The 23,350-nt window shown below is 61.9% G+C and overlaps 2 protein-coding genes across 4 annotated transcripts; one reads left to right on the top strand and one right to left on the bottom strand.

Annotated features, from left to right (window-relative positions):
• Positions 1–10,261: 10,261 nt before the first annotated feature.
• On the top strand, positions 10,262–17,405 carry DCTN2 (dynactin subunit 2). 3 transcript variants are annotated; one of them, XM_029074007.2, is made up of 16 exons: positions 10,262–10,415; positions 12,089–12,157; positions 12,893–12,901; positions 13,837–13,842; positions 14,643–14,739; positions 14,849–14,910; positions 15,069–15,173; positions 15,275–15,435; positions 15,573–15,726; positions 15,869–15,934; positions 16,024–16,062; positions 16,230–16,307; positions 16,395–16,466; positions 16,552–16,654; positions 16,774–16,865; positions 17,116–17,405. In XM_029074007.2, exons 1-16 carry the CDS (start codon positions 10,380–10,382, stop codon positions 17,200–17,202), a joined length of 1,236 nt encoding a protein of 411 aa, XP_028929840.1. In that variant the 5' UTR covers positions 10,262–10,379; the 3' UTR covers positions 17,203–17,405. The 3 variants fall into 3 exon arrangements, with proteins under 3 accessions (XP_028929840.1, XP_028929842.1, XP_028929841.1); XM_029074008.2 differs by lacking the exon at positions 12,893–12,901 and having other exon boundaries at positions 10,263–10,415; XM_029074009.2 differs by lacking the exons at positions 12,893–12,901; positions 13,837–13,842.
• On the bottom strand, positions 17,399–21,153 carry MBD6 (methyl-CpG binding domain protein 6). The gene is made up of 12 exons (XM_039913402.1): positions 21,105–21,153; positions 20,859–20,936; positions 20,556–20,689; positions 20,345–20,447; positions 20,063–20,237; positions 19,809–19,938; positions 19,031–19,568; positions 18,796–18,937; positions 18,600–18,661; positions 18,208–18,522; positions 18,061–18,110; positions 17,399–17,840 (listed from the first exon to the last, which is right to left on the bottom strand). Exons 3-12 carry the CDS (start codon positions 20,663–20,665, stop codon positions 17,789–17,791), a joined length of 1,677 nt encoding a protein of 558 aa, XP_039769336.1. The 5' UTR covers positions 20,666–20,689; positions 20,859–20,936; positions 21,105–21,153; the 3' UTR covers positions 17,399–17,788.
• Positions 21,154–23,350: the final 2,197 nt, after the last annotated feature.

Here is a 23,350-nt window from a genome sequence, read left to right as displayed (position 1 = left end):
CCTCCCCGCGCCGGAGCTGGCCAGGGGCTGGGCCTGGGGCGGGGGCCGGGCCGGGGCTGCGGAGGCAGCAGGGGCGGGGTCCTCCTCCTCCCTCCCCCCCTCCGTCCCCCGCTTCCCCCACCCCGGCAGGTGCAGCCGGGAGCCGGAGCCGGGGCCGGTCCCTGCGACAGCAGCCCGGGGGCGGGCGGAGCGGGGTGTCCGGCCTCAGACCCCCCCACCCCCAGCACGGCGGCGGCGGCCAGAGCCCCCGGGGGTCGGTGGGGGGCTGTGGGGGGTGGGGGGTCTGAGCCCGGGGAGTTGGGCGGGGGGAGGGGAGGCAGAGAAGGGGGCGCAGGGCGGGCCAGGGGCGATGGGGTGTGGCTGGATGTGCGCTGGCACTTCTGGGTGCGCCCACCCAGAGGTGGGTGACTTTGGGTGTCCACGCGCGCGCGCCTGAGGGTCAGTCGGGTCCCCCCTCTCCCTCCTCCCGCCACCAGTGGGTCGGTGAATGGGCTCGCCTCTCCGGGCCGGATCGATGGATGGATGGATGAATGGATGGATGGATGGATGGATGGATGGATGGATGGATGGATGGATGGATGGATGCAGGGGGCAGCGGGGGGCTGGGGGCTGCGGGGGGTCGAGGGCTGGGGGCTGGGCCTAGGCCGGACCCTCCACATGCCAGGAAAGTCAAGAGTCAGGGACACGGCGGGCTGGGCTGGGGCCGGGAGGAGCCTCCTGGGCGGGCGCGGGGACATGAATAATGAATGACCGACGGCCAACTCCAGTGCAAGTGACTAGGCAAACGAAGAGGCTCCTCAGTCCTCGGCTCCGCCGCAGCTCTAATGGGGCCGCAGCCCCTCCTCCTCCTCCTCCTTCTCCTTCTCCTTCTCATCCTCCTCTTCCTCCTCCGCCAACGGGGCTGGATCCCCACCCCAGACCTCCCTCCGGCCCCGGCCGGCCCTCGTTCACTCCTTCACTCCCTCACCCACCCGCCTCTTTCCACCGACTCGGGGCTTTGTCCTGCTCCTGTTTATAAACAGACTGGGCCCACCCGACTCCCCCATTCGATCGAAGGCTCCTCAGGGGCCGGGCCCACCTCTTTTATTTCTACTGTCATTTCTCAAGTGCCCCGGTTCGGGGCCCTACACACAGTAAGCTCCCAGGGCCACAATCTGCCGGCAGTAGGCGGGAGGTGATAATAATAATAATAACGATGGCATCTGTTAAGCGCTTACTCTGTGACAAGCGCTGTTCTAAGCGCTGGGGTAGATGCGAGGTAATCCGGTTGGACGCAGTCCCTGTCCCACGTGGGGCTCACAGTCTTAATCCCCATTTTACAGATGAGGTAAATGAGGCACAGGGAAGTGAAGTGACTTGCCCAAGGTCACCCAGCAGACAAGTGGTGGAGCCGAGATTAGAACCCAGGTCCTTCTGACTCCCAGACCCGTGCTCTATCTGCTACAATCCATCGATTAATTGTACTTATTGAGAGCTCACTATGTGCAGAGCACTGTACTGAGTGCTTGGGAGAGTATAATACCACAGAATGAGCAGACACTTTCCCTGATCCCCCTCCCTTCCGAGTCGCCTCGACTCATTCCTTCTGCTCTCCCCCGCCCCCTTCCACAGCACTTATGTGTATATGTATAGATCTATAATTCTATTTATTTATATTGATGTCTGCTTGTTTTGATGTCTTTCTCCCTCCCACGTTGTGGGCAGGGATGGTCTGTCTCTATTGCTGAACTGTACCTTCCATGTGCTTAGTACAGTGCTCTGCACACAGTAAGCGCTCAATAAATACGATTGAATGAATGAACGAGTGTCCTGCGGGCAGTAGGCTGTCTCTCAGGAAGATATGTCCCTCTTGTTTTCAAAATCACCACCCTCCACTTGTGCTTCCAACCCCATCCCTTTTCCCTTTCTAAAAACACTGGAACCCACTCTTCTTCCCTCTTTGATCTTCAGTTGACCTTTCTCTGATGGCTCCTTCCCCTCTGCTTTCAAACAGGCTTCCTCTCCCCTAACCTAAACCAAACAAACAAAACAAAAAACCTCAATCCATGGTGTGAATTGAGTATTTACTATACGCGGGCCACTGTACATAGCACTGGGGAGACGTTGGTAGACATGATCGCTGCCTACAAGGAGCTTAGAGGCTTACAGGGGGAGACAGACATTAAAACATATAGGGAAAATAGCAGAGCATAAGGCTATGTACCCAAGGTCTCTTGGGCTGGGGTGAATATCAAAGTGTTTAAGGGGTACATAGGTGAGTGCATAGGCGAGACAGAGGGGTGGATGGGTAGGGGAAATTAAGGCTTAGTCATGGAAGCCCTCTTGGAGATGTACTTTTAGGAGGACTTTGAGGGTGAGGAGAGTGGTGGACCATCAGATATGAAAGTGGGGGGAGTTTCAGGCCTGAGGGGAACACAAGGGGTCGGCGGGAAAATAGATGAGCTCGAGGTACAGAGAGTAGGTTGGTGTTAGAGGAGTGGAGTGTGCTGGCTGGGTTATAGGAGATCAGGGAGGTGAGGAAGGATAGGAGAGAGAGAGAGGGAGCTGATTGGGGGCCTTTACCTCACTGCACCATCCAGTCAACAGCCCATCTCCCTCTCTGTACTCCCTCGACAGTAAAACGGGAATTCAATCCCTGTTCTCTCCGCTAGTTAGACTGTGAGCCCCATGTGGGACAGCGATGGTGTCCGGCCTGATTAACTTGTATCTACCCCAGTGCTTAGAACAGTGCTGGCACAGAGTAAGGGTTTAACATATCCAATAAAAAAAAAATGAAAAACATTTCTGTCCAAATTCCTCAGGCGGGTTGTTTGCACCTGCTGCCTCACTTCCTCTTCTCAGATTCATTCATTCAATCATATTTATTGAGCACTTGCTCAGTGCAGAGCACTGTACTAAATTCTTGGGAAAGTACGATACAACAATAAACTCACTCCTCAACCTTCACCAATCCAGCTTCTGTCCGCTCCACTCCACTCTCTCCTGGGACACCATTGGCCATCTCCTCCTCACCACATCTAATGGTCTCTAATAATAATAATGTTGGTATTTGTTAAGCACTTACTATGTGCCGAGCACTGTTCTAAGCGCTGGGGGAGATACAGGGTAATCAGGTTGTCCCACTTGGGGCTCACAGTCTGAATCCCCATTTTACAGATGAGGTAACTGAGGCACCGAGAAGTCAAGTGACTTGCCCAAAGTCACACAGCTGACAAGTGGCGCAGTAGGGATTAGAACCCACGACCTCTGACTCCCAAGCCCAGGCTCTTTCCACTCTATCGTCTCGGACCTCTCTGCTGCCTTTGACGTGGTGGACCACCTACTTCTCCTGGAGACTCTACCTAATCTGAGTTTTTCTGATACGATTCTCTCCTGGTTCTCTTCTTACAGCTCTGACTACACTTACTATGAGCAGAACACTGAGCACTTAGGAGAGTACAGTACAACAGAATCAGCCGACACATTCCACAATCTCTGTCCATAAAGAGCTCTCCATCTGCGCTCACTCCTTTGATAGGTGGGGCAGGGGGGATTCCACACTCTGGGGCTTCAACTAGCTCTGATGTAGGTGATCTCCAAATCCACCTCCCTAGCCCCGACCTCTCTCCTCTCCAATTTCATATCTCCTCCTCCTTCTAGGACATCTCCCATTCTCCCTCCTACTTAGACAGTCCAACTTAATTATCTCGTATCTCTCCCGGTGCTGAATAAGGTGCTCGGAACATAGCAAGTGCTTAAACACCACAATTTGTATGTCCTGCTGGCATCTGGAGATCAGTATGTCCGAAAGTGAACTCGTCTTCATCTTCCCTCCTAAATCCTCTCTTCTGCCTCCTCACTTTCCCATCACCAATGATGCCAGCACCCTCCTTGTCTCTCAAACCCAGAACGTTGGCATTATCAATCGGTGGTATTTATTGAACATTTATTTACCGAAGGCAGAGCACTGCACTAAGTGCTTGGGAGAATGCAACAGAGTTGGTAATCAATCAATCAATTGTCTTTATTGAGCAATTATTGTGTACAGCAATCACTGTACTAAGTGCTTCATAGAGTGCAATATAACAGAGCCCTTACCTACCGCAGCAGCCTCCTCGCAGGCCTTCCCATTTCCGGCCTCTCCCCTCTCCAGGTCACGTGTCATTCTGCTACCGAGATCATTTTTTCAAAGCATCATTTTTTGGTCCTCTTTCCAGTGGTTGCCCATTCTTTTTCTATAGCAAACAGAATCCCCTGATCACTGGTTTTCAGGTAATCGCTCTGTCGATCAGTGGTATTTCTTGAGCCCTTACTTTGGGCTGAATTAAGCGCTTGGGAAAGTACAAGACGGTGGGTAGTCACCATCCCAATCCTCGAGGAGCTTACAATCTAAAGGGAGACATGGACAGAAAAATAAATTATGGGCAAGGCGGGGACTGAGTATAAGGATAGAAACATTAAAGTTAGGGGGATGGGGATGGGGGGAGCACCTAAGGGCTTGGGGGACAGACTGTGTGCATGGTTGAGGTAGTAGGGAGGGAAAATGGGGGGGGCGGTGAGAGCTTAGTCAGGGAAAGCTTCCTGGAGGAGATATGATTTCAGCAGGGCTTTGATGATGGGAAGAGTGCTTGTCTGTCAGATACGGGGAAGGAAGGAGTTCCAGGCAGAAGGGAGGCCGTGAGCCAAAGGATGACTGTGAGTGAGGGGAGAGTGAAGAACAGTGAGTAGTTGGTGTTGGAGGAGCGGAGTGCTCAGGCTGGAGTGGAGTGGAGCGGGAGTGGAGCGAAGATGAGTAAAGGGGATAGAGCTGATCCAGGGCCTTGAATCCGATAGCGAGGAGTTTCTGCTTGATGTGGAGCGGGGTGGGCAACCATTGGAAGCACTCTAAGAATGACACTCGATCAGCTCCCTTCCCTTCCCCCTACCCATCAATCAATGGCATGTATGCAGAGAACTGTACAAAGCACAGGGAGACAGCAGTACTATAGCATGGGGAGACACGATCCCTGCTCTCAAGGAGCCAAACTCCTATTCCCACCCAAACCTTGCCCTCCCCTGGATTTCCCATCACTGTAGACAGCACCACCATCCTCTCTGTCTCACAAGCCCATAACCTTGGCGTTCTCCTTGTCTCGTCTCTTTCATTCAACCCACATATTCAATCTATCACCAAATTCTGTCCGTTCTAGCTTTACAATATTGCAAAAGTCTGCCCTTTTCTCTCCAACCAAACCACTACCACATTCACCCAAGTACTTGCAATAACTGTGGTGTTGGTCAAGTGCCTACTACTTGCCAAGCCCTGTTCTAAGCGCTGAGGAAGATACAAGATGATCATGTCAGACACAGTCCTGTCCCACACAGGGCTCACAGTCCAAGTAGGAGGGAGAACAGGTACTGAATCCCCATTTTACAGATGAGGTAATTGAAGCAGAGAGAAGTTAAGTGATTTGTCCAAGGTCACACAGCAGGCACACAGCGGAGCCAGGATTAGTTCTTCGACTCCCAGGCCCATGCTCTTTCCGCTAAGCCGTGCTGATCCTCACTGCTCCATATTGCTCCATTTATCCTATCCCGCCGTGAGTACTGCACCGGCCTCCTCGCTGACCTCTCTGCTTCCTGTATCTCCGTACTCCGATCCATACTTCACTTTGCTGCCTGGATTATGTCTCTACAAATCTACAATCTACAAGTCCATGTTCCCTTGCTCCTCGATAACTACCAATGGTGGCTCATCCACTTCCACACTAAACAGAAACTCCCGACCAATAGGTCTTAAAGCACTCAGTCATCTTCCTCCCTCCTACCTCTATCTCCCTGATTTCCTACTACAACCCAGCCCACGTACTGTGATCCTCCAATGCCAAGCGACTCACCGTACCGCGATCTCCATCCGTCTCACCCCCGACCCTTTGCCCATGTTCTCCCTCTGGCCTGAAACACCTTCCCTCTTTGTATCTGACAGATGATCGCTCTCCCCACCTTCAGAGCACCACTTCTTCTTATTAAATCCAAGAGGTCTTCCCGGCCTAAGCCCTCATTTGCTCTTCTCCCCCTCCCTTCGGCAGCGTCACCTTTTAATCACCCCTCCCTCGGCCCCACGGCACTTACGTACATATCTGTAATTTATTTATTTATATCAGTCTCTCTCCCCCTCAGGACTGTAAATTCACTGTGGGCAGGGAACATGTCTTCCAAATCTGATAGATGATACTCTCCCAAGTGCTTAGTACATTGTTCTGCACACAGTAAGCACTCAATACATGTGACCGATTGATTGATTGTGAGACAGGAAATAAAATGAATGACAGAGGGAGCAACACTGTGTAAGGACCTGGACATCAATCAAACAATCAGCGGTATTGACTGAGCCCTTACCATGTCAGGGCACTGCACTAAATGCTTGGAAGAGTACAATACATCAGAGTCGGTAGATCTGTGAACCCTGCCCTCCCTTCCAGCCTGCAGGGAGAGAGAGGCGTTAAAATAGATTAGGGATAGGGGAAATAGTAGAATAGAAGAATATTTACATAAGTACTGTGGGGCTGGAATGAGGATCAAAGTGCGTTAGTGAGGGCATCCATAATCTTGGGCGTGGCTTCTGGCCTGATGGAACTGATGTGTTTGCTGCAGTCAGGAATTTTACACTCCCAAGTGCTTATTCATTCATTCAGTAGTATTTATTGAGCGCTTACTATGTGCAGAGCACTGTACTAAGCGCTTGGAATGTACAAATCGGTAATACAATGCTCCGCACAAAGTAAGGGCTCACTGAATCCGATTGACTGGCGGATCGACTGACTGCAGCAATGCCCAGCAGGCCTGGTGCCCTGATGCCCAAAGAAGGTTGAAAGAGTCACTAAATGGTTCAGTTCTACCATCCAGGCACCCCCACTTATCCAATTTCAACTCTGGAGATTTAAACCACTGGTAGTGGGAGGATCTGGTCATAAAGGGTCCGGGGGAGGGGATTATCAAAGTACTTGTCCTGGACTCCTCTTCCACTACACCCCAGCTTGCACACTTAGCTCCTCTAGTGCAACCTACTCCCTGGGCCTTGGTCTGTTCCCTGTTGCAGCTCCCACCATCCCTTTGGTCTGGACCTCCTTCCTCCTTTACATCTGTCAGATTGCTGCTGTCCCCATCCTCGAGACCCCTCCTCTTGTGGGCAGCCATCGCCTCCACCAACTTGGTGGTATTGGACTCTCCCAAGTGCTTAGTACAGGGCTCTGTACAGTCAGTGCTCAATAATTGATGGATTGACAATACCATTGATCGATTGGCTGACTGGGGCTTTCCCTGATTAATCTCTGAATTCCCCTCCTTATATCCCCCACCTATTGCCACTTCAGCATTTCCACAGCATCTAATGTCTTGGCTATTCATTTCTCCCCCACCGAGCCCTATCCCTGTAGCATTTAGGGCCAATCTTTAAACTCTGTTGCTTCTCGCTACCCACACTTTAGTTTAACACCTAGATCTTCAACTAGTTTGTAAACTCTTGGGGTCAGGGATCCTGTCCACCAACTCTGTGGTACTCTCCCCAGCACTTCACGCAGTGCTCGCCATAGAAAAAGTATTTAATGATGGTATCTGTTAAGCACTTACTATGTTTCAAACAATGTTCTAAGCACTGAGGTATATAAAATAAAGTGTATTGGCATATTCAATAAATGCTCTTGATGATTGATTGTGTTTCTGTTATACTCTCCCAGGAGCTGCTCAATAAATACTGTCACTGCTAAGGAAAAACTCGGGGACTCACCCCTGATTTCACTAAGCCACGTTGAATGTCACATGGGTGAGGACAGAGGGTGTCTTCTGCTACAGAAGTCTCATCCCAGAGACGTTCTGTTCCGTGCCCAGATACTGCACCCATTTTTTCCCCCAAGGTATTTGTTAAGTGCTTACTACACGCCAGGCACTGGACTAAGTGTTGGGGTAGCTATAAATTAATCAGGTTGGACACAATCCACTCCACGCCCCACATAGGACTCACAGTCTTAATCCCCATTTTACAGATGAGGTAACTGAGGCCTAGAGAAGTGCCTTGCCCCAGGTCACAAGGCAGACAAGTGGCAGAGCTGGGATTAAAGACCCAGATACTTCTGACTTCCAGGCCCATGCTCTGTCCACTAGGCCACGCTGCTTCTATTGTCTCCATCCGTCTCACCGTGTGCGCCGCTAAGCACAGGGCAACCAAGGGAAAGATGGGAGGTGACTCGGTGCGACCCATCACTGCTGCTGCAAAAACAGCTTCAAACAGCATGCTTAGTGGTTAGAGCCTGGGCCTGGGAGTCAGAAGGATCTGGGATCTTAGCCCAGCTCGGCCACTGGTCTGCTGTGTGACCTTGGGCAGATCACTTCATTTCTCTGTGCCTCGGTCACCTCATCTGTAAAATGTGGATGAAGACTGTGAGCTCCGATTGGGACAAGGACTGTGTCCAACCTGATTAACTTATATCTACCCCAGCGCTTAGTACAGTTCCTGGCACATAGCAAGTGCTTAACACTTACCATTAAAAAAACTGGCCCTTGGACACATCTCTCCGCTCGTAACTATTGGCACCTGACCAAGGCTCACCCTAATGGCAAGAGGCAGAAAAGGGGCAAAAAAAGGGCAAAAAAGGTGTGGAAGGGATTCTCAGGGGAGTATTTTGAGGTCACTATGATGGCTGTCAGGGACCCCTGCCTGTGAGCGGGCCTTGGACTCTGGGCTGCAGTTCTGCTTCTCTACATAAAATACCGTAGACCATAGGCTTGTCTCTAGACTGAAAGCTTTTTGTGAGCAGGGAATGTGTCTGTGATATTGTTATATTATACTCTCCCAAGGACGCAATATAGCGCTCTGCCCAAAGTAAGTGCTCTGCCCAAAGTAAGCACTCAGCAAATACCACTGACTGATCACTGACTTCACTTTTATTTTATGCATCTGTCCTCGTCTTTTGTGTTGTTTCCATAATTTATTGCTTCTCCGCTCTTTATGGGTGTGTCAGCAGTCAGTCCTTCCCACTCAACTCGTATCCTTGGATTGGGAGCCCCTCGAGGACCAGGGTCGGAGTCTAATCTCCACCCAACATGCCCTGCACACCGTCAGGCTTCATTAACGCCACTAGTCGATCGGTCATTCCATGTATTTACTGAGTACTTACCGTGTGCAGAGCTCTACACCCAGCTCTTGGGAGAGTACGATATAACAACGTAACAGACACATTCCTGCCCACATCGAGCTTACTGTCTAGAGGGTGAGACAGACAGTATAAATAAATAATATTATAGATTTGTACAGAAGCGCTGTGGGGATGGCTCAGTGGAAAGAGCACGGGCTTGGGAGTCAGAGGTCATGGGCTCTAATCATTCATTCATTCAGTAGTATTTATTGAGCGCTTACTATGTGCAGAGCTCTGTACTAAGCGCTTGGAATGGACAAATCGGTAACAGATAGAGACAGTCCCTGCCCTTTGACGGGCTTACAGTCTATTCGGGGGAGACAGACAAGAACGATGGCAATACATAGAAGAATCCCGGCTCCGCCACTTGTCAGCTGCGTGACTTTGGGCCAGTCACTTCACTTCTCTGGGCCTCAGTGACCTCATCTGTCAAATGGGGATGAAGCCGGTGAGCCCCATGTGGGGCAATCTGATGACCTTGTACCTCCCCCGGCGCTTAGAACGGTGCTGGACACATAGTGAGCCCTTAACAAATGTCACTATTATTATTCTGATGATGATGACGATGAATAAAGGGAGCGAGTCAAGGCGGGGACTGGAGCGCTCAGTCAGGGAAGGCCCCCTGGAGGAGGTGGGGAAGCAGCGTGGCTCAGTGGAAAAGAGCCTGGGCTTCGGAGCCAGAGGTCATGAGTTCGACTCCCGGCTCCGCCACTTGTCAGCTGGGTGACTGTGGGCGAGTCACTTCACTTCTCTGTGCCTCAGTGCCCTCATCTGTAAAATGGGGTTTAACTGTGAGCCTCCCGTGGGACAACCTGATGACCCTGTATCTCCCCCAGCGCTTAGAACAGTGCTCGGCACATAGGAAGCGCTTAACAAATACCAACATTATTATTCTTCTTCTCAAAGAGGCTTTGAAGGAGGAGTCCACGGCCCCCCCCCCGAAAGACTACATGTTCCACAATGCACTGCGGCCCCCCGCCTCCGCTGACCTCATCGCTCCTCTCTCGCCCGCACGAGGAGGGGGAGGGGCGGGGGAGAGGCTTCTTCTCGCGAGAGCGGCCTCTCCTTCGGCCGACGGAGGCGGGGGAAGGGGAGGAGAGAGAGAGAGAGAGAGAGAGAGAGAGAGAAGGAGAGAGATCGTTCTTCTCGCGAGATCTTCCTCCCGTCAACCGCCTGGGCCGCGGCAGCCACCGCCCCGCAGCTCCGCCAGCCTCGGGCCCCGCCGCCCCCATGGCGGACCCCAAATACGCCGATCTGCCCGGCATCGTGAGTACCTGCACCGCCCGGACGGACCCCTTCCCCCACCCCCGGCTCAGGCGGCCCGCCCCCGCCCCTCTTTCCTCCCCTGCCCTGCCCTCCCTTCCTCTCCCGCAGTGACCCAGCCCGGACCATCCAACACAGCCCACCCCCACCCCGCAGTCACCCCAGCAGGGGCCACCCCACACCCCCGACTCTCCCCCAGTGAGCCAGCACGGCCCAGCCCACACCCCTGCTCTCCCCCAGTGATCCAGCACCAACCATCCAACACCCTGACCGCCCCCTCTCCATCCCTGACTCCTCCCAAGCCACCCGGCACAGACCATCCATCACCCCCGACTCTCCCCCAGTGAGCCAGCACGGCCCAGCCCACACCCCTGACTCTCCCCCAGTGATTCAGCACCAACCACCCAACACCCCTGACTCTCCCCCAGTGATCCAGCACCAACCATCCAACACCCCGACTGCCCCCCTCCATCCCTGACTCCCCTCAAGCCACCCGGCACAGACCCCCCCCACACCCTCGACTCTCCCCCAGTGACCCAGCATGGACCACCCCACACCCCTGACTCTCCCCCAGTGATCCAGCACCAACCACCCATCACCCCTGACTCCCCCCCATCCCTGAGTCCCCCCCAAAGCGACCCAGGACAGACCAGCCATCACCCCTGACTCTCCCCCAGTGACCCAGCACGGCCCAACCCACACCCCTGACTCTCCCCCAGTGATCCAGCACCAACCACCCAACACCCCTGACTCCCCCCCTCCATCCCCGACTCTCCCCAAGCGACCCGGCACAGACCATCCAACACCCCCGACTCTGCCCCGGTAGTCTAGCATGGACCATCCAACCTCGCTGACTCTCCCTCGGTGACCCAGCCTGGACCGTCAAACACCCCTGACTCTCCCCTGTCCAACCCTGACTCTCCCCCAGAGTCACTACACGGACCATCCAACGTCCCTGATCCCCCTCAGTGACGCAGCCCGGACCGTCAGGCACCCTTCACTCCCCCGCCTCCGTCCCTGACTCTCCTCAGACGACCCAGCACAGACCATCCAACACCCCTGACTCTCCCCTCTCCATCCGCCAACTCCGCTCTTGCTGTACAGATCAGCTGAAAAGTGGCCCTTGGGCGGGTTTCTGTCTCTTCAGATTCCCTCCGACCGGCTGCGACTCTTTCATTGCTCCCTCGTGGGCCTCCCAATCCCTACCACGAGAAACAGCGTGGCTCAGTGGAAAGAGCCCGGGCTTAGGAGTCAGAGGTCATGGGTTCTGATCCCGGCTCCGTCCCCTGTCAGTTGTGTGACTTTGGGCAAGTCACTTGACTTCTTGGTGCCGCAGTTACCTCATCTGTAAAATGGGGATGAAGACTGTGAGCCCCAAGTGGGACAACCTGATTACCCCGTATCTCCCCCAGCGCTTAGAACGGTGCTCGGCACATAGTAAGCGCTTAACAAATGCCAACATTATTATTATTCTTATTATTACCAACTGTTTCAAACCTAAAAGTACCTCCTGAAGTCCCCCGTGCCCTCCTCCCTCCCTGATCCCTGATGACCTCACATCGATTTTGTCTGTAAAATAGCATCAGGAGGGAACAGCCCAGAGTCTCTCCCTCTCCTCTTTCCGGGGGCCAGGCGGGGGCCCCCCGTGACTCAGGAGGCAACCGTTGTACCCACAGGCTCGGAATGAACCCGATGTGTATGAGACCAGTGACCTTCCTGAAGACGACCAGGCTGAGTTTGATGCGGTGAGGCGGCCCTGGGGACTCCCTGACCTTTCCCTCCGGAGCCCGCCCCAAGCCTGTTCCCAGGAGCAGTGCCAGCTCCGGGGCTGGGGGTGGTTTGAGCCCGGGGTCCCTGCCTGATACTCCCAGAGGAACCCCAGGGTGGAGGAGGGATGTGGGCAAGGAGAGGGTGAGGGGGTAGGGGGTGAGCAGGCTTGGTTCCAGGGAGGTTGGGGAGAAGAGGATGTGATCTTCTTGCCTGTTCCGTTTCCCGATCTCTGACCCCAGAATCTGGGTGGGGAGGGGCCGGCTGGGCACCTGCCCTCACTGCCATGCTCTCCCGCATACCCTTGCCCCTGTCCTGCCCTACAGGGGCCACGGGCCTTCACCTGTATGTGTCTACCCCTCCCCGGACTTCGGTCTCTGGCCCACGTTGTCTGGCCGTAGCCCCCAAGGACCCCTGAGGGCGGAGTTGTTTGGGGGACCTACAGACCAGCTCCTATGAACTGCAGGAATGGGGAACCTGGGGCCGGATCGGGGTGGGAGGCAGCTACTGGCCCTGTCTAGGACCCCCAGGGAAAGATCTGGCCAACCCTGCGTGCCTTCATGACCTAAAGTTCCCGGTAGCCCCCCGGGCCCTTGCTCACCCTCCTCCCCCGACCAGCCCGCCCATACTCACCTGTCTCCCTCCCTCCCTCCTCTCTGCTCACCCACCTGCCCGCTCGCCCGCCCGCCTGCCCGCCCGCCCGCTGGACCTAGTTTGCACAAGTAAGACACTAACGCTCCACTCTGCACTAGTGCTTGGAGATTGCATGCTGCCCCCTCCGCTTCTGCCTCTCTCCCGGCCGCACCTGCCTCCCTTGTCCCCTCCGTCCCGCTCACCTGCGTGCACCTGGCTGGTTGCGGGCTGGGTACTTTGCTCCCTGGGGCTGAGCGACCCAGGCCCGATCTCAGGCTTCCCTCCGCGCGGTGGTCCGTCCCCCCACCTACACCCGAGCTACGGTCGGACGCGGGGGAGAGGTGGCACAGGGGGCTGGCCCCATCCCAGAGGGCAGCTGGGAGAGGGAGGCCTGGGGTCTGGAAGACCTGCGGTTGCCAAAACGAGGGTCCTCTCCCTCAGTGCGCTACTTGAGCTGAGTTGGGATGGGATCGGGGCAAGCCCCGCCCAGCCAAGCCCTGCCCCGGGATGGGGTGTGTGTCTGCTGAGTGTTTGCCCCCTAACTGAGGGGATGGCGTGGCTTGACACGTGTGTTTGTCCCCACCTGGGGACGGTGACACGTGTGGCCAGCGTGTACGTGACCCTGGCCGAGGCAGGACGATGTGTGGCTGGTGGGATTGTGACCCGGCTGAGGGGGTGGTGTGGCTGGTGAATGTGTGTTCTCGGCCTGGGGGGAAGATGGGGTGGTGGTGCTGGGGGTGGTGTGCATGCGTGTGCATGTCCTGGCCAGGGGGCGGCTTGTGGATGATGTGTGCAAGCCTTCGCTTGGGAAGTGTGTAGGGCTGGCGTGAGCGTGCCCTCAGCTGGTGTCTCTCGGAGTGTGTGCGCGCGTGTGTGCGTGCCCCAGGCAGAGCAGGACCCGATATTGGGGACGACGGGGCCGGACTTGGTGGACGCCTGCAGGGGCATCGGTCTGACCTGGTTTTTCTTTCTTCTCTATCCTGCCCCTCCTGACCTCTGACTTTCTCACCTGTGGGGCTGCCAGGAGCTGGTAAGGAGCTGTCTTTCCGTTAGTCGGCTTGGTATGCTGGATGGTGACTGGGTGACCTCTGACCTTTATCTTTGCTCCGTTCGCTCTGCTCCGACTCCCTCGTATCCTCTGGGCTCTTGGGGGTCTGCCAAGGGACGAGGAAAGCCCAGACCGGGGGACCCGGTGCACCTCAGGGAGCTAGAGTGGAGTGGAGGCCAGGTGGGGTGGGTGGGTGGGGTGAGAAGGGAGTGGAGGCCGGGCAAAAGGTTTTTTTGTGTCGGCGGGAACGGTCACCGTCAAGGAGATCGCTCTGTGTAGGAGGACCTGAGGTTAGCCGGATCCCTTTGGGTCTGTAGGAGAAGCTAAGGGTGTAGGGGTTGTTCTGATTACAGGGAGAAGCCGAGGTGTGGGGGGGATCGCTCAGTGTCTGTAGGAGGAGCTAGGGTTGGGGGGATCGCTTTGGGTCTGTGGCAGGAGCTGAAGTTGGGCGGGGGGGGGGGTCGCCCTGTGTCTGACGAGGAGCTGAGTTTGCGGGGATCGCTCTGTATCTATAAGAGGAGCTGAGGTTGGTGAGATGGCTGTCTGTAGGAGGGGCTGAGGTGGTGGGGATTGCTGTGGGTCTGTAGGAGGTGCTGAGATTGGAGGGGATCGCTCTGCGTCAGCAGGAGGATCGCAAGTTGGGGGAATCACTCTGTGTAGGAGGAGCTGAAGTTCGGGGGGGGATTGCTCTGTGTCTGGAGGAGGAGGAAGAAGTGGGGTGTGGGGGTTCGCTCTGTGTCTGGAGGAGATGAGGGTGTGGGTCGAGTGCTGTGTGTCTGCAGGAGGAGCTGAGCAGCAGCAGTGTGGAACACCTCATTGTCAACCCCAATGCCGCCTATGACAAGTTCAAAGACAAGAGAGTTGGGACCCAGGGGCTTGGTAAGGCGTGGCCCCTGTGGGGTCAGGGCCCAGGTTGTGGGGGAGGGGGGCGGGGGGGGGGCAGCCCAGACAGCCAGAACAGCAGGCTGATCCCCACCCCTGCCCCCAGACTTCTCTGACCGCATTGGGAAGGGGAAACGCACTGGCTATGAATCTGGAGAGTTTGAGATGGTGAGAGGGAAAAGCGGGGGGCGGTGGGGGAGGAGGAGTGCAGGGGGTGGGCCGCGGCCGGGGAGGAGGAGGGTGAGGGAGGGGATGGGCAGGACAGGGGTGGGGTGAGGCGAGGAGGCGGGAGAAGGCGGGAGTAAGGATGCGATCGATATCCACAGCTGGGCACGGGGATGGGCCCGGGGCTCAAGGAGACGCCTCAGCAGAAATACCAGCGCCTTCGGCATGAGCTCCAAGAGCTGACGGCGGAAGTGGACGCGATCAAGGTAGCCGGGCCTCGCCTGCGCGGGATGAGGTGGGGCGGGGGTCGCGCCGGGCCCCAGCCCGCAGCCCCTCAGTGTCTCCTCCCTCCCCACCCGTCCCCCAGAGCACAGCAAAGGAGGCGGCCGCAGAGGAGACGCTGACCCCCGTGGCCTTGGCCAAGCAGCTGACCGTGCTGCAGCAGCAGCTGGTGTCCTCCCACCTGGAGCGCCTGCTGGGGCCCGACGCCACCGTCAACCTGAGTGACCCCAATGGGGCCCTGGCCGAGTGGGTGCCCCCCCGCCCCGGGAGGGGGGAAGGATGCGGGAGGTGGGGGAGGAGGGCTTGACGGCCGGGGTCCCCGCCTCCCCCGCCCCGAGGGGGGCTGGGGTCAGGGACCGGCTCCAGCTTTTGTGTCCCACCAGGCGCCTGCTCGTCCATCTGGAAGCGGCCAAGGGCAGCCGGGAGGCGGGGAGGGGGGCTCAGAGCGCGGCGGCCGGAACCCCCGCCCCCGCCAGCCTGGTCACCTATGAGCTGCACTCTCGACCCGAGCATGACCGCTTCTCCCAGACCGCCAAGGTGAGGTCTGGGCCTCCGCCCTCCCAGCTCTGGGCCGAGCCACCCGGGCAGCCGGCAGCGGGCGGGGGGAGGTGAGGTCGGGGGCGAGGCCGAGTCTGGCCTCCCAGCGGCCGCTCAGCCCGTCCCCCGACTCTTCTCTCAGATCGCGGAGCTGGAGAAGCGTCTGACTGAGCTGGAGGCGGCGCTGCGCTGCGAGCCAGACACGCAGGTCAGCCCCCTCAGCCCCCTCCCCGGGCTCCCTCCCCCAAGTTCCCCAACCCACCCCCACCTCTCTCTCTGCCTCCTCCCGCCCCACAGAACCCGCTGACGGCCGGGGTGCAGGGCTCCTGTCTTATGGTGAGTAGCGACCGGCCAGAGTCGGGGGAGGGTGACCGGCTGGTCCGTGGGGGGTGGGCGGGTGTGTGAAGGGGTGAGAGGGTGTGGGAAGGGCGGGGCGGGGGGTGGGTGTGAGGGGCTACGGGACGGTCCCCATTTCTCCCGTCCGCTCCCTCTCCCGTGGCCAGGAGACGGTGGAGCTCCTGCAGACCAAGGTCAGCGCTCTGGACCTGGCTGCTCTGGACCAGGTGGAGGCGAGGCTCCAGGTCGGTGGGGGCAGGGCAGGGGCTGGGGGGTGGGGGTGGCCGTGACGGGGCTGAACTGGACGCCTCTGGGCCCCCGTCTCCCCTCAGAGTGTGCTGGGGAAGGTGAATGAAATCGCGAAGCACAAAGCAGCCCTGGAGGATGCAGACACCCAAAGCAAAGTGAGTGCCCCCACCCCCCCCCCCAGGCAGGGCAGCCCTGGCAGCCGGCACCCTGCCCCCGCTCATCCCTGCCCCCCCATCCCAGGTGCACCAGCTGTACCAGGCAGTGCAGCGCTGGAGTCCCGTGGCCTCCGCCCTTCCCGAGGTGGTCCAGCGACTCATCACTGTCAAACAGCTGCACGAGCAAGGTGGGGGTGCCAGGGGGTGGGGAGATGAGTGGGGGGCCAGGGGGCGGGGAGATGGGTGGGGCCGGGCCTGCTCCTTTCCCCCCACTGACCGCCCCACCTCGTTCCGCCCCCTGCGGCAGCCATGCAGGTGGGGCAGCTCCTCACCCACCTGGACACGACACAGCAGCTGGTGGCCGGGTCTCTCAAGGACAACGTCACCCTGCTGGCCCAGGTGCGATCCCGCTCCCGGCACCCCGGCCCCCACCCTCCCCCTGCTTCTGCACACGGACACCCCCGGAGGAGGGGCCGGTTGCCCCCGGGTCTCGCTTCGGTAACCCCGTCCCCCGACACCTACGTTCCCATGCTCCCCTCCGGGGGTGTACCCCCGTGCCCTCCCTCCTCCGCCCGCGGCCCCCGCTGATCTCCCTCCTCCAGCTGCGGCCCCCGTAACCCTCCTCCTCGGCCTGCGGCCCCACCCACAGGTGCAGACGACGATGCGGGAGAACCTGCAGACGGTGGAGGGGAACTTTGCCAGCATCGACGCCCGCATCAAACAGCTGCAGCAGTGAGGCTGCCCTCCCCTTCCCCGGCCCCCACTTCGTCCGGGCCCAGAGGGGGTGGAGAGCTGCGCCCCACGCCCCACCCCCTGGCGACGGCTGCCCTCAGGGCTGCCGTCCCCCTCCCGCCGCCCCCACCCCCACCCCCGCCCCCCACCGTGCAGCGCGTTGCTCGTCTGTGCCGACGAAGAACAGTGCAGAGCCCACACCCTGTCCAAACTGTCTCGTCTGTTGTGAGGGAGCGCGGCCCAGGGGGCTTACACACCGGGGGTGGGGGGAGGAAGGGGAGGACGGTTTGGGACGGGGAGGGAGAGGTGGGGCCCAGCCTGCGGTCGGCTCCCACGGCTGGGTGGGGTTATTGCTTTGTTCAGGGGAGGGGGCAGAGGAAGGTCCCCCAGTTGGGCCACGGGGTCGGGGCAGACCCGCGTCCCAAAGGAGATGGTCTGTGCAGAAATAACCTGAGCCCCGGCTGGGGTGGGGGGAGGGGGGAGTCGGGGCACGTCGAGTCCAGGCCGTGGCCGTCTCCCTCTGGCTGCGGGGGGAGCGGGCGGCTACAGGCCCCGTCTCCCGGTCCTCCTCCCGGTCCTCCCGGTCCTCGTCAGGGTGCCGAGCCGGCCACGGCGCGGCTGCGACGGCGGGGTCGTAGCCGGCTGGGGGAGAGAGGGGTGAGACGGCCGTCTGCGCGTTCCCCTCTCCCCGGCGCAACCCAGGGAGGGCCCGGGGGGCCAGTAGGCGGGGGGTGGCAATCAGGCAGGGGGCCTTGGTGCAGAAAGCTGCATGGGAGAGCGGGGGACCAGAGGGACCCACAGGACCCCGCCCCCGTCCCCGACAGCCCCCGCCTCCCCACGCACCAACCCGGCCCACACTCACTTGCTGCCCCTCTGGCGGCTGCGGCCCCGTCCCCGCCCCCTTGGGGGCACCTGGAAGAAGGGGCGGCGGTGGGGGAGGGGAGCGGAGCCCCCATCCCCCGCCGTTGCGGCCGCGCCGCGCCCTCCCCCCCCCCCCCCCGGCCCTTACCTTGAGCTGATCGTCAGGCGGGGGTGCCTTGGCCGGGGCCCCCCTCGCTCCGTGGCGGCCACGGCCGCGGCGGCGCGAGCAACGGCCGCCCAGCTCCCCGTTGCGCCGCCAGGGGCAGGCCCACTCCAGCTGCCCGGCCGAACCGCCTTCTCCCAGCCGGACGGCCCAGCGGCCGGGCCCCGTCTCCCCCGGCCGCCGGCCCCGCCGGCCCCGCCCGCGGCCCCGGAGGGGCTGCGGGCTCCCTGTGCCCCGCCCGTGGCCGATTCCCAAGTCGCAGGGGGGGCCTTGCCCTAGGCCGGCCTTCTCCAGGGGCACCTGAGGGCGGAGAGGGGCACGAGTCAGTCCTGCCGCGGGGCCTGGGCTCCCTCCCCGCTCCGGGCAGGCTCGCTCACCTGGAGACTGTGCAGCAGGCAGGCCAAGGGGCCGGGGGGCCCCGTCAGCAAGGGCAGCTCGCCTGCAGGGACGGAGGGGGCACCGGTTAGGACAGATGGGGCGCAGGCCAGTGTGGGCCGGGGCCCCCTCTCCCTCCCTGCCCCCTCCGCCCCCATTCCCTCGGTTGCCCCCCGCGCCCGGCCCGCGGTGACTCACCGAAGAGGCCCGTGCTCAGCACAGGGGTGGGCAGTGGCTGAAACGGCGGGGGTCTCCCTGAGGTGGGGGGCCCGGGGGCACTAGGCGCAGTGGTGACGTGGGAGGTAGGTGGGCCCGACTGGGGAGGGCTCAGCAGACCGGGCTGGAGAGAGAGAGAGGGAGAGGACCCAGGCGGTTGCCGGGGCTCCCCTCGGCAACCGGGCCCCGTTCCCCCGCCCCTCGCCTTGCAGCTCACCTGATGAGGGGTCCTCGGACAGGGCTCCAGGCCGAGGAGGGGCACTAGGGCGGCCAGCAGCCCGCTGGAGGGGGAGGGGAGCAGGGGAGCCCCCGGAGGCTCCCCTAGATCGGGGGGGACACCCAGAAGGGGCTCGGGGGGCTGTGACCCCCACGGTAGGAAGCCCGAGTCCGAGGGTGGGCCCAGGGGCCCGGGGAGGGCCAAGGCCCCCAGCAGCTCCGGGGAGCCCCCGCCGAGGGTCAGGCCCTGCTCCGGGCTGCAGGAGAAAACCCCTCCCCCAGCGGGTGGGAGCAGGGAGGCGGTGGCGGCCGGATAGGGGGAACCCGCAGCAGAGGGGTCCCGCCCCCGCCCTCCCCTCCCCCTCGGCTCTGCCCGACGGCCAGAGGTGTCCGGGCCGCAGCCGCCGCCGGGGACCCCGGCGGAGGCAGGCGGGGTGCGGGGCCGCCCCGGGCGCGGGCCGGCGGCTCCCGCGGCCGCTCTAAAGCTCTCGGCGGGAGGGCGGAGGGGAGGGCGAGGCAGGGGCCGCAGCAGGGACAGTACGGGAGGGAGGGGAGGGGCGGGGGAGCGCGGGGAGGGCAGAGGCGGCACGGCGGAGGGGGCCGGGGCCGCGGGCGCCCGCGGCCCGCAGCCCCGTAAAGTGCTGGAGGTGGGCCGAGGGGAGGCCGCGGGCGGCAGGCCCCCGGCCGGGGAGGAGGCCGCGAGCCCCCCACAAGTCTGACTCGGGGGGGAGGAGCGCGGGGGGGCTCTAGAGCCGGGTGGCGGAGGGGGGCCCGGGGACCTTAAGGCATCGCTGCGGCGGGTGACGGCCAGATCGAGGGGCAGCCGGGGGGGGAGCCGGGCGGAGAGGCCGGAGGCCGGCGGGCGGCCCTGGGCGCCGGCGGCGTGGACGGAAGAGCTCTCTCCTTCCGCTGCGGAGACCACAGAGGCGGGGGGTGTTCGGGCCCGCCCCCCCCCCCCCCGCCCCCCCCCAGTCTCAGCCCCGGGCCCGCGGGTGCCCTCGGTCCCCGTGGTGGCCGGCCGGCCGGTCCTCACCCAGAGGGGCGCGGGGGGCCGGGGGCGGGCGCGCCGGCTCGGGGCCGGGGGCCGGCGACGTCGTGGCGACGGCTTTCCGCCGGTGGTTGCACAGCTTGGTCATGTCTTCCTCGGCCGCCCCGGTCCCATCGGGGGTCGCTGGGGTCATCGGGGCCGAGGGGTCAAAGTTGAAAACCTGCGGGAGGCCGGGTGGCGGAGCCGGGCGTGGGGAGGGGGTGACGGCGCGGCTCCCCCCCGGCCCTCCCCCGGCCGGCCCGGCCCGGCCCGGCCCGGCCCGCTGACCTGAGGCAGGCGCACGGGGCAGGACAGGCCGCATTTGCAGGTGTCGTCGCTGAGGAGGTAGGTTCGAGTCTGCTCCAGGGACCCCAGCTCCACGCCGCTCGGGCTGGGGGGGCGGCGGGGACAACGGGGCCGAGGGTCAGGGGGCCGGCGGGGGCCGCGGCTCGGCGGCGCGGGGGAGGTCTGGGGGCCGGAGCCGGGACCCGCCGCCTACCTGACATAGTGCACGGCTCCCCGGCGCAAGTGGCGCTGCCAGCCCGCGGGCACGGGCGCGGGCACGGGGCCCTCCGCGGTGTCTGCTCCTCCGGACGCATCTCCATTCATTGTGCACCCTCGGCGCGCCCCTGCCTGCCCCCGCCCCCCGCCAAGTGGGGCCGGGTCAGCCGGGGGGCGGCCGGGCCGGGCCGGGCCGGGCCGGGCCGGGCCGGGGCTCCCTCCCTCCCTCCCTCCTTCCCGTCCCGTCCCGTCCCGTCCCTCCCCGTCCCTCCCCCGCCGCCCCCCGCCCCGCCTTCCGCACCTGAACATTTCTGCCGCGGGCTTGGGCAACGGGGGCGTCCCGTAGGGAAAGCGCGGCGGCAGCCGGCTCAGCCCACACCTGGGGAGGCACAGAGAGGCGGGGGAGGGGCGTCTCGGGGAGGTCCGGGCCGGCCCCTCCCCCGACGCCGGGGCCCCGGACAGCGCGCTTCCCGCCGCCCCCGGGATCCGGCCGGCCTCGGGGGGCGGGTCCGGGGGGGAGGGGCGACGGCCGGCGGCTCGCACTCACCGAGGCCCATGGCGGCCCTCCCCCCCGCCGGGGCCTCCGCTCGGCGCGGCCGCGGCCCGCCGGGGTGGCGGGAGGGCTGGGGGTCGCCGGTGGCCGGAGGGGGGGGGAGGGGAGGGGCGGAGGGAGGCCGCGACCCGCCGGGCCGAGCAGGAAACGCCGCCGCCGCCGCCGCCGCCGCCGAGCCCAGGGAGGCCTCCCACGCATGCGCCACGAGGGCCAGGGGCAGCCCTGGGGATTCCGTTCCCAGCAGGCAGCGCGCGGGACGCCGCGGGGGGGGGGCGGGGGAGGGGCGGGGCGGAGGGGGCGGGGGCTTGAGGGGAGAACCATCATCGTGTTTCTGTCAACTGCTTAATTGTCTGCCGAGCAGAGCGGGGCGTAATAATAATAATAATAACAATAATAATAACGAGAATGGCGGCATTTGCCACGCGCCGTCTACGTGCCGGGGGAGATAGCGGTCGCCCCGCCTGAGGCTCCCGGGCTTCATCCCCCTTTGGCAGATGAGGCCCGGAGAAGCCAAGGGGACCTGCCCGCCGTCGTCCCCCCCCCCCCCCGCGGACCAGCGGCAGGGCCGGGATTCGAACCCGTGACCTCTCACTCCCCGGCCCGTGGTCACGGGTTCCCAATCCCGGCTCTGCCGCTTGGCCGCGGGGGGACCGCGGGCAGGGCCCCTTCGCTTCTCTGAGCCTCAGTGACCTCATCTGTAAAAATGGAGATGAAGACTGTGGGCCTCGCGTGGGACGACCTGATGACCCTGTATCTCGCCCAGCGCTTAGAACAGTGCTCTGCACATAGGAAGCGCTTAACAAATACCAACATCATTATTATTATTATTATTATTCGGGGAAGCCCCGGCTAGCCTACCCGGGCGGGGGCGTCCCGAAGGTGTGGGGGTTTTGTTTTCTGGTATGTGTTAAGCGCTTACGAGGCACCAGACATCCTACCGACTGCTGGGGTGAACAAGAAGAGTGGTGGAATCTGTTAATAATAATGTCGGTATTTATTGAGCGCTTACTATGTGCAGAGCACTGTTCTAAGCGCCGGGGTAGACACAGGGGAATCAGGTTGTCCCACGTGGGGCCCACAGTCTTCATCCCCATTTGACAGCTGAGGTCACTGAGGCCCAGAGAAGCAAAGTGACTTGCCCAGGGTCACCCAGCTGACAAGTGGCGGAGCCGGGATTCGAACCCAAGACCTCTGACTCCCAAGCCCGGGCTCTTTCCACTGAGCCACACCGCTTCTGTTAATAATGATGTTGATATTTGTTAAGCGCTTATCAGGTGCCGAGCACTGTTCTAAACGCTGGGGGGGGGGAGACAGGGTCATCAGATGGTCCCACGTGGGGCTCACACACTTTTAAGCCCCATTTGACAGATGAGGGAACTGAGGCCCAGACAAGTGAAGTGACTCGCCCACGGTCACCCAACTGACCAGTGGCAGAGTCGGGAGTCGAACTCACGACCTCTGACTCCGAAGCCCGTGCCGAGCGCCGTTGTGGGCGCCGATAGGGAGGCCGGACGCGGCTCCGGTCCCCGAGGCTTTTAGAAGCGAGGTGAGAAGCGGGGTGACTTGGCCAAGGTCAGGGGGCGGGGAGGCCCCACCCCCCTCCCCGCCCCATCCCCTGCAGGGCGCGGCCTGGAAGGTCACGGGGGCGGGGAGGGGGGAGGGGAGGGCCGGCCTCCGCGCCTGCGCCCGAGGACCCCACTTGCCCAAGATTGCGTCATCCCCGCTTCCAGCCGGGCGGCCCTCGCGCGGCCGCGCAGGCGCAGACGCCCCGCGCGCCCCGCCCCCTCCCCTCCCCCGGGGTCTCGTGACCCGAAGGCGCTTCCGGGGCGGGGCGGGGCGGGGGGCGGGGCGAGGGGGCGTCGTGCCGCCCGCCCATTGGTCGGCGGGCGCGGCGGCTTAAAGAGGCGTCCGGGGCGGCGGCGGCGGCGCGCGCAGACTCCGGCGGTCGGCGGGAGGCTACGGACCATGGTGACGATGAGCTGGGGCCCGCGGACCAGACAAAGCCACAGGCGCCATCGCAGCCGCGACCGGGACCTGCGCAGCGAGGCGAGTCGGGGGCGGCGCGGGGCGGCGCGGGGCGGCCGGGGCCCGGCCGGGTCCGGGGTCCCGGGTCCCGCTCGCGGGCGCGCGCCGGTTGCATCAGGCCCGCGGGCCTCCCGGGCCTCCCCGCTGACGAAAGGCGCGTCCCCCGGGGCCCCACCGGGCGGGACGGGCTGACCGCCGGCCCCTCCTTACCGCAG

The sequence above is a fragment of the Ornithorhynchus anatinus genome, chromosome 10, assembly GCF_004115215.2.
Source record: "Ornithorhynchus anatinus isolate Pmale09 chromosome 10, mOrnAna1.pri.v4, whole genome shotgun sequence".
NCBI classification, from domain to species: Eukaryota; Metazoa; Chordata; class Mammalia; order Monotremata; family Ornithorhynchidae; genus Ornithorhynchus; species Ornithorhynchus anatinus.
Note: the sequence above shows the minus strand (reverse complement) of the source record. Positions and strands in the feature narration are given on the sequence as shown.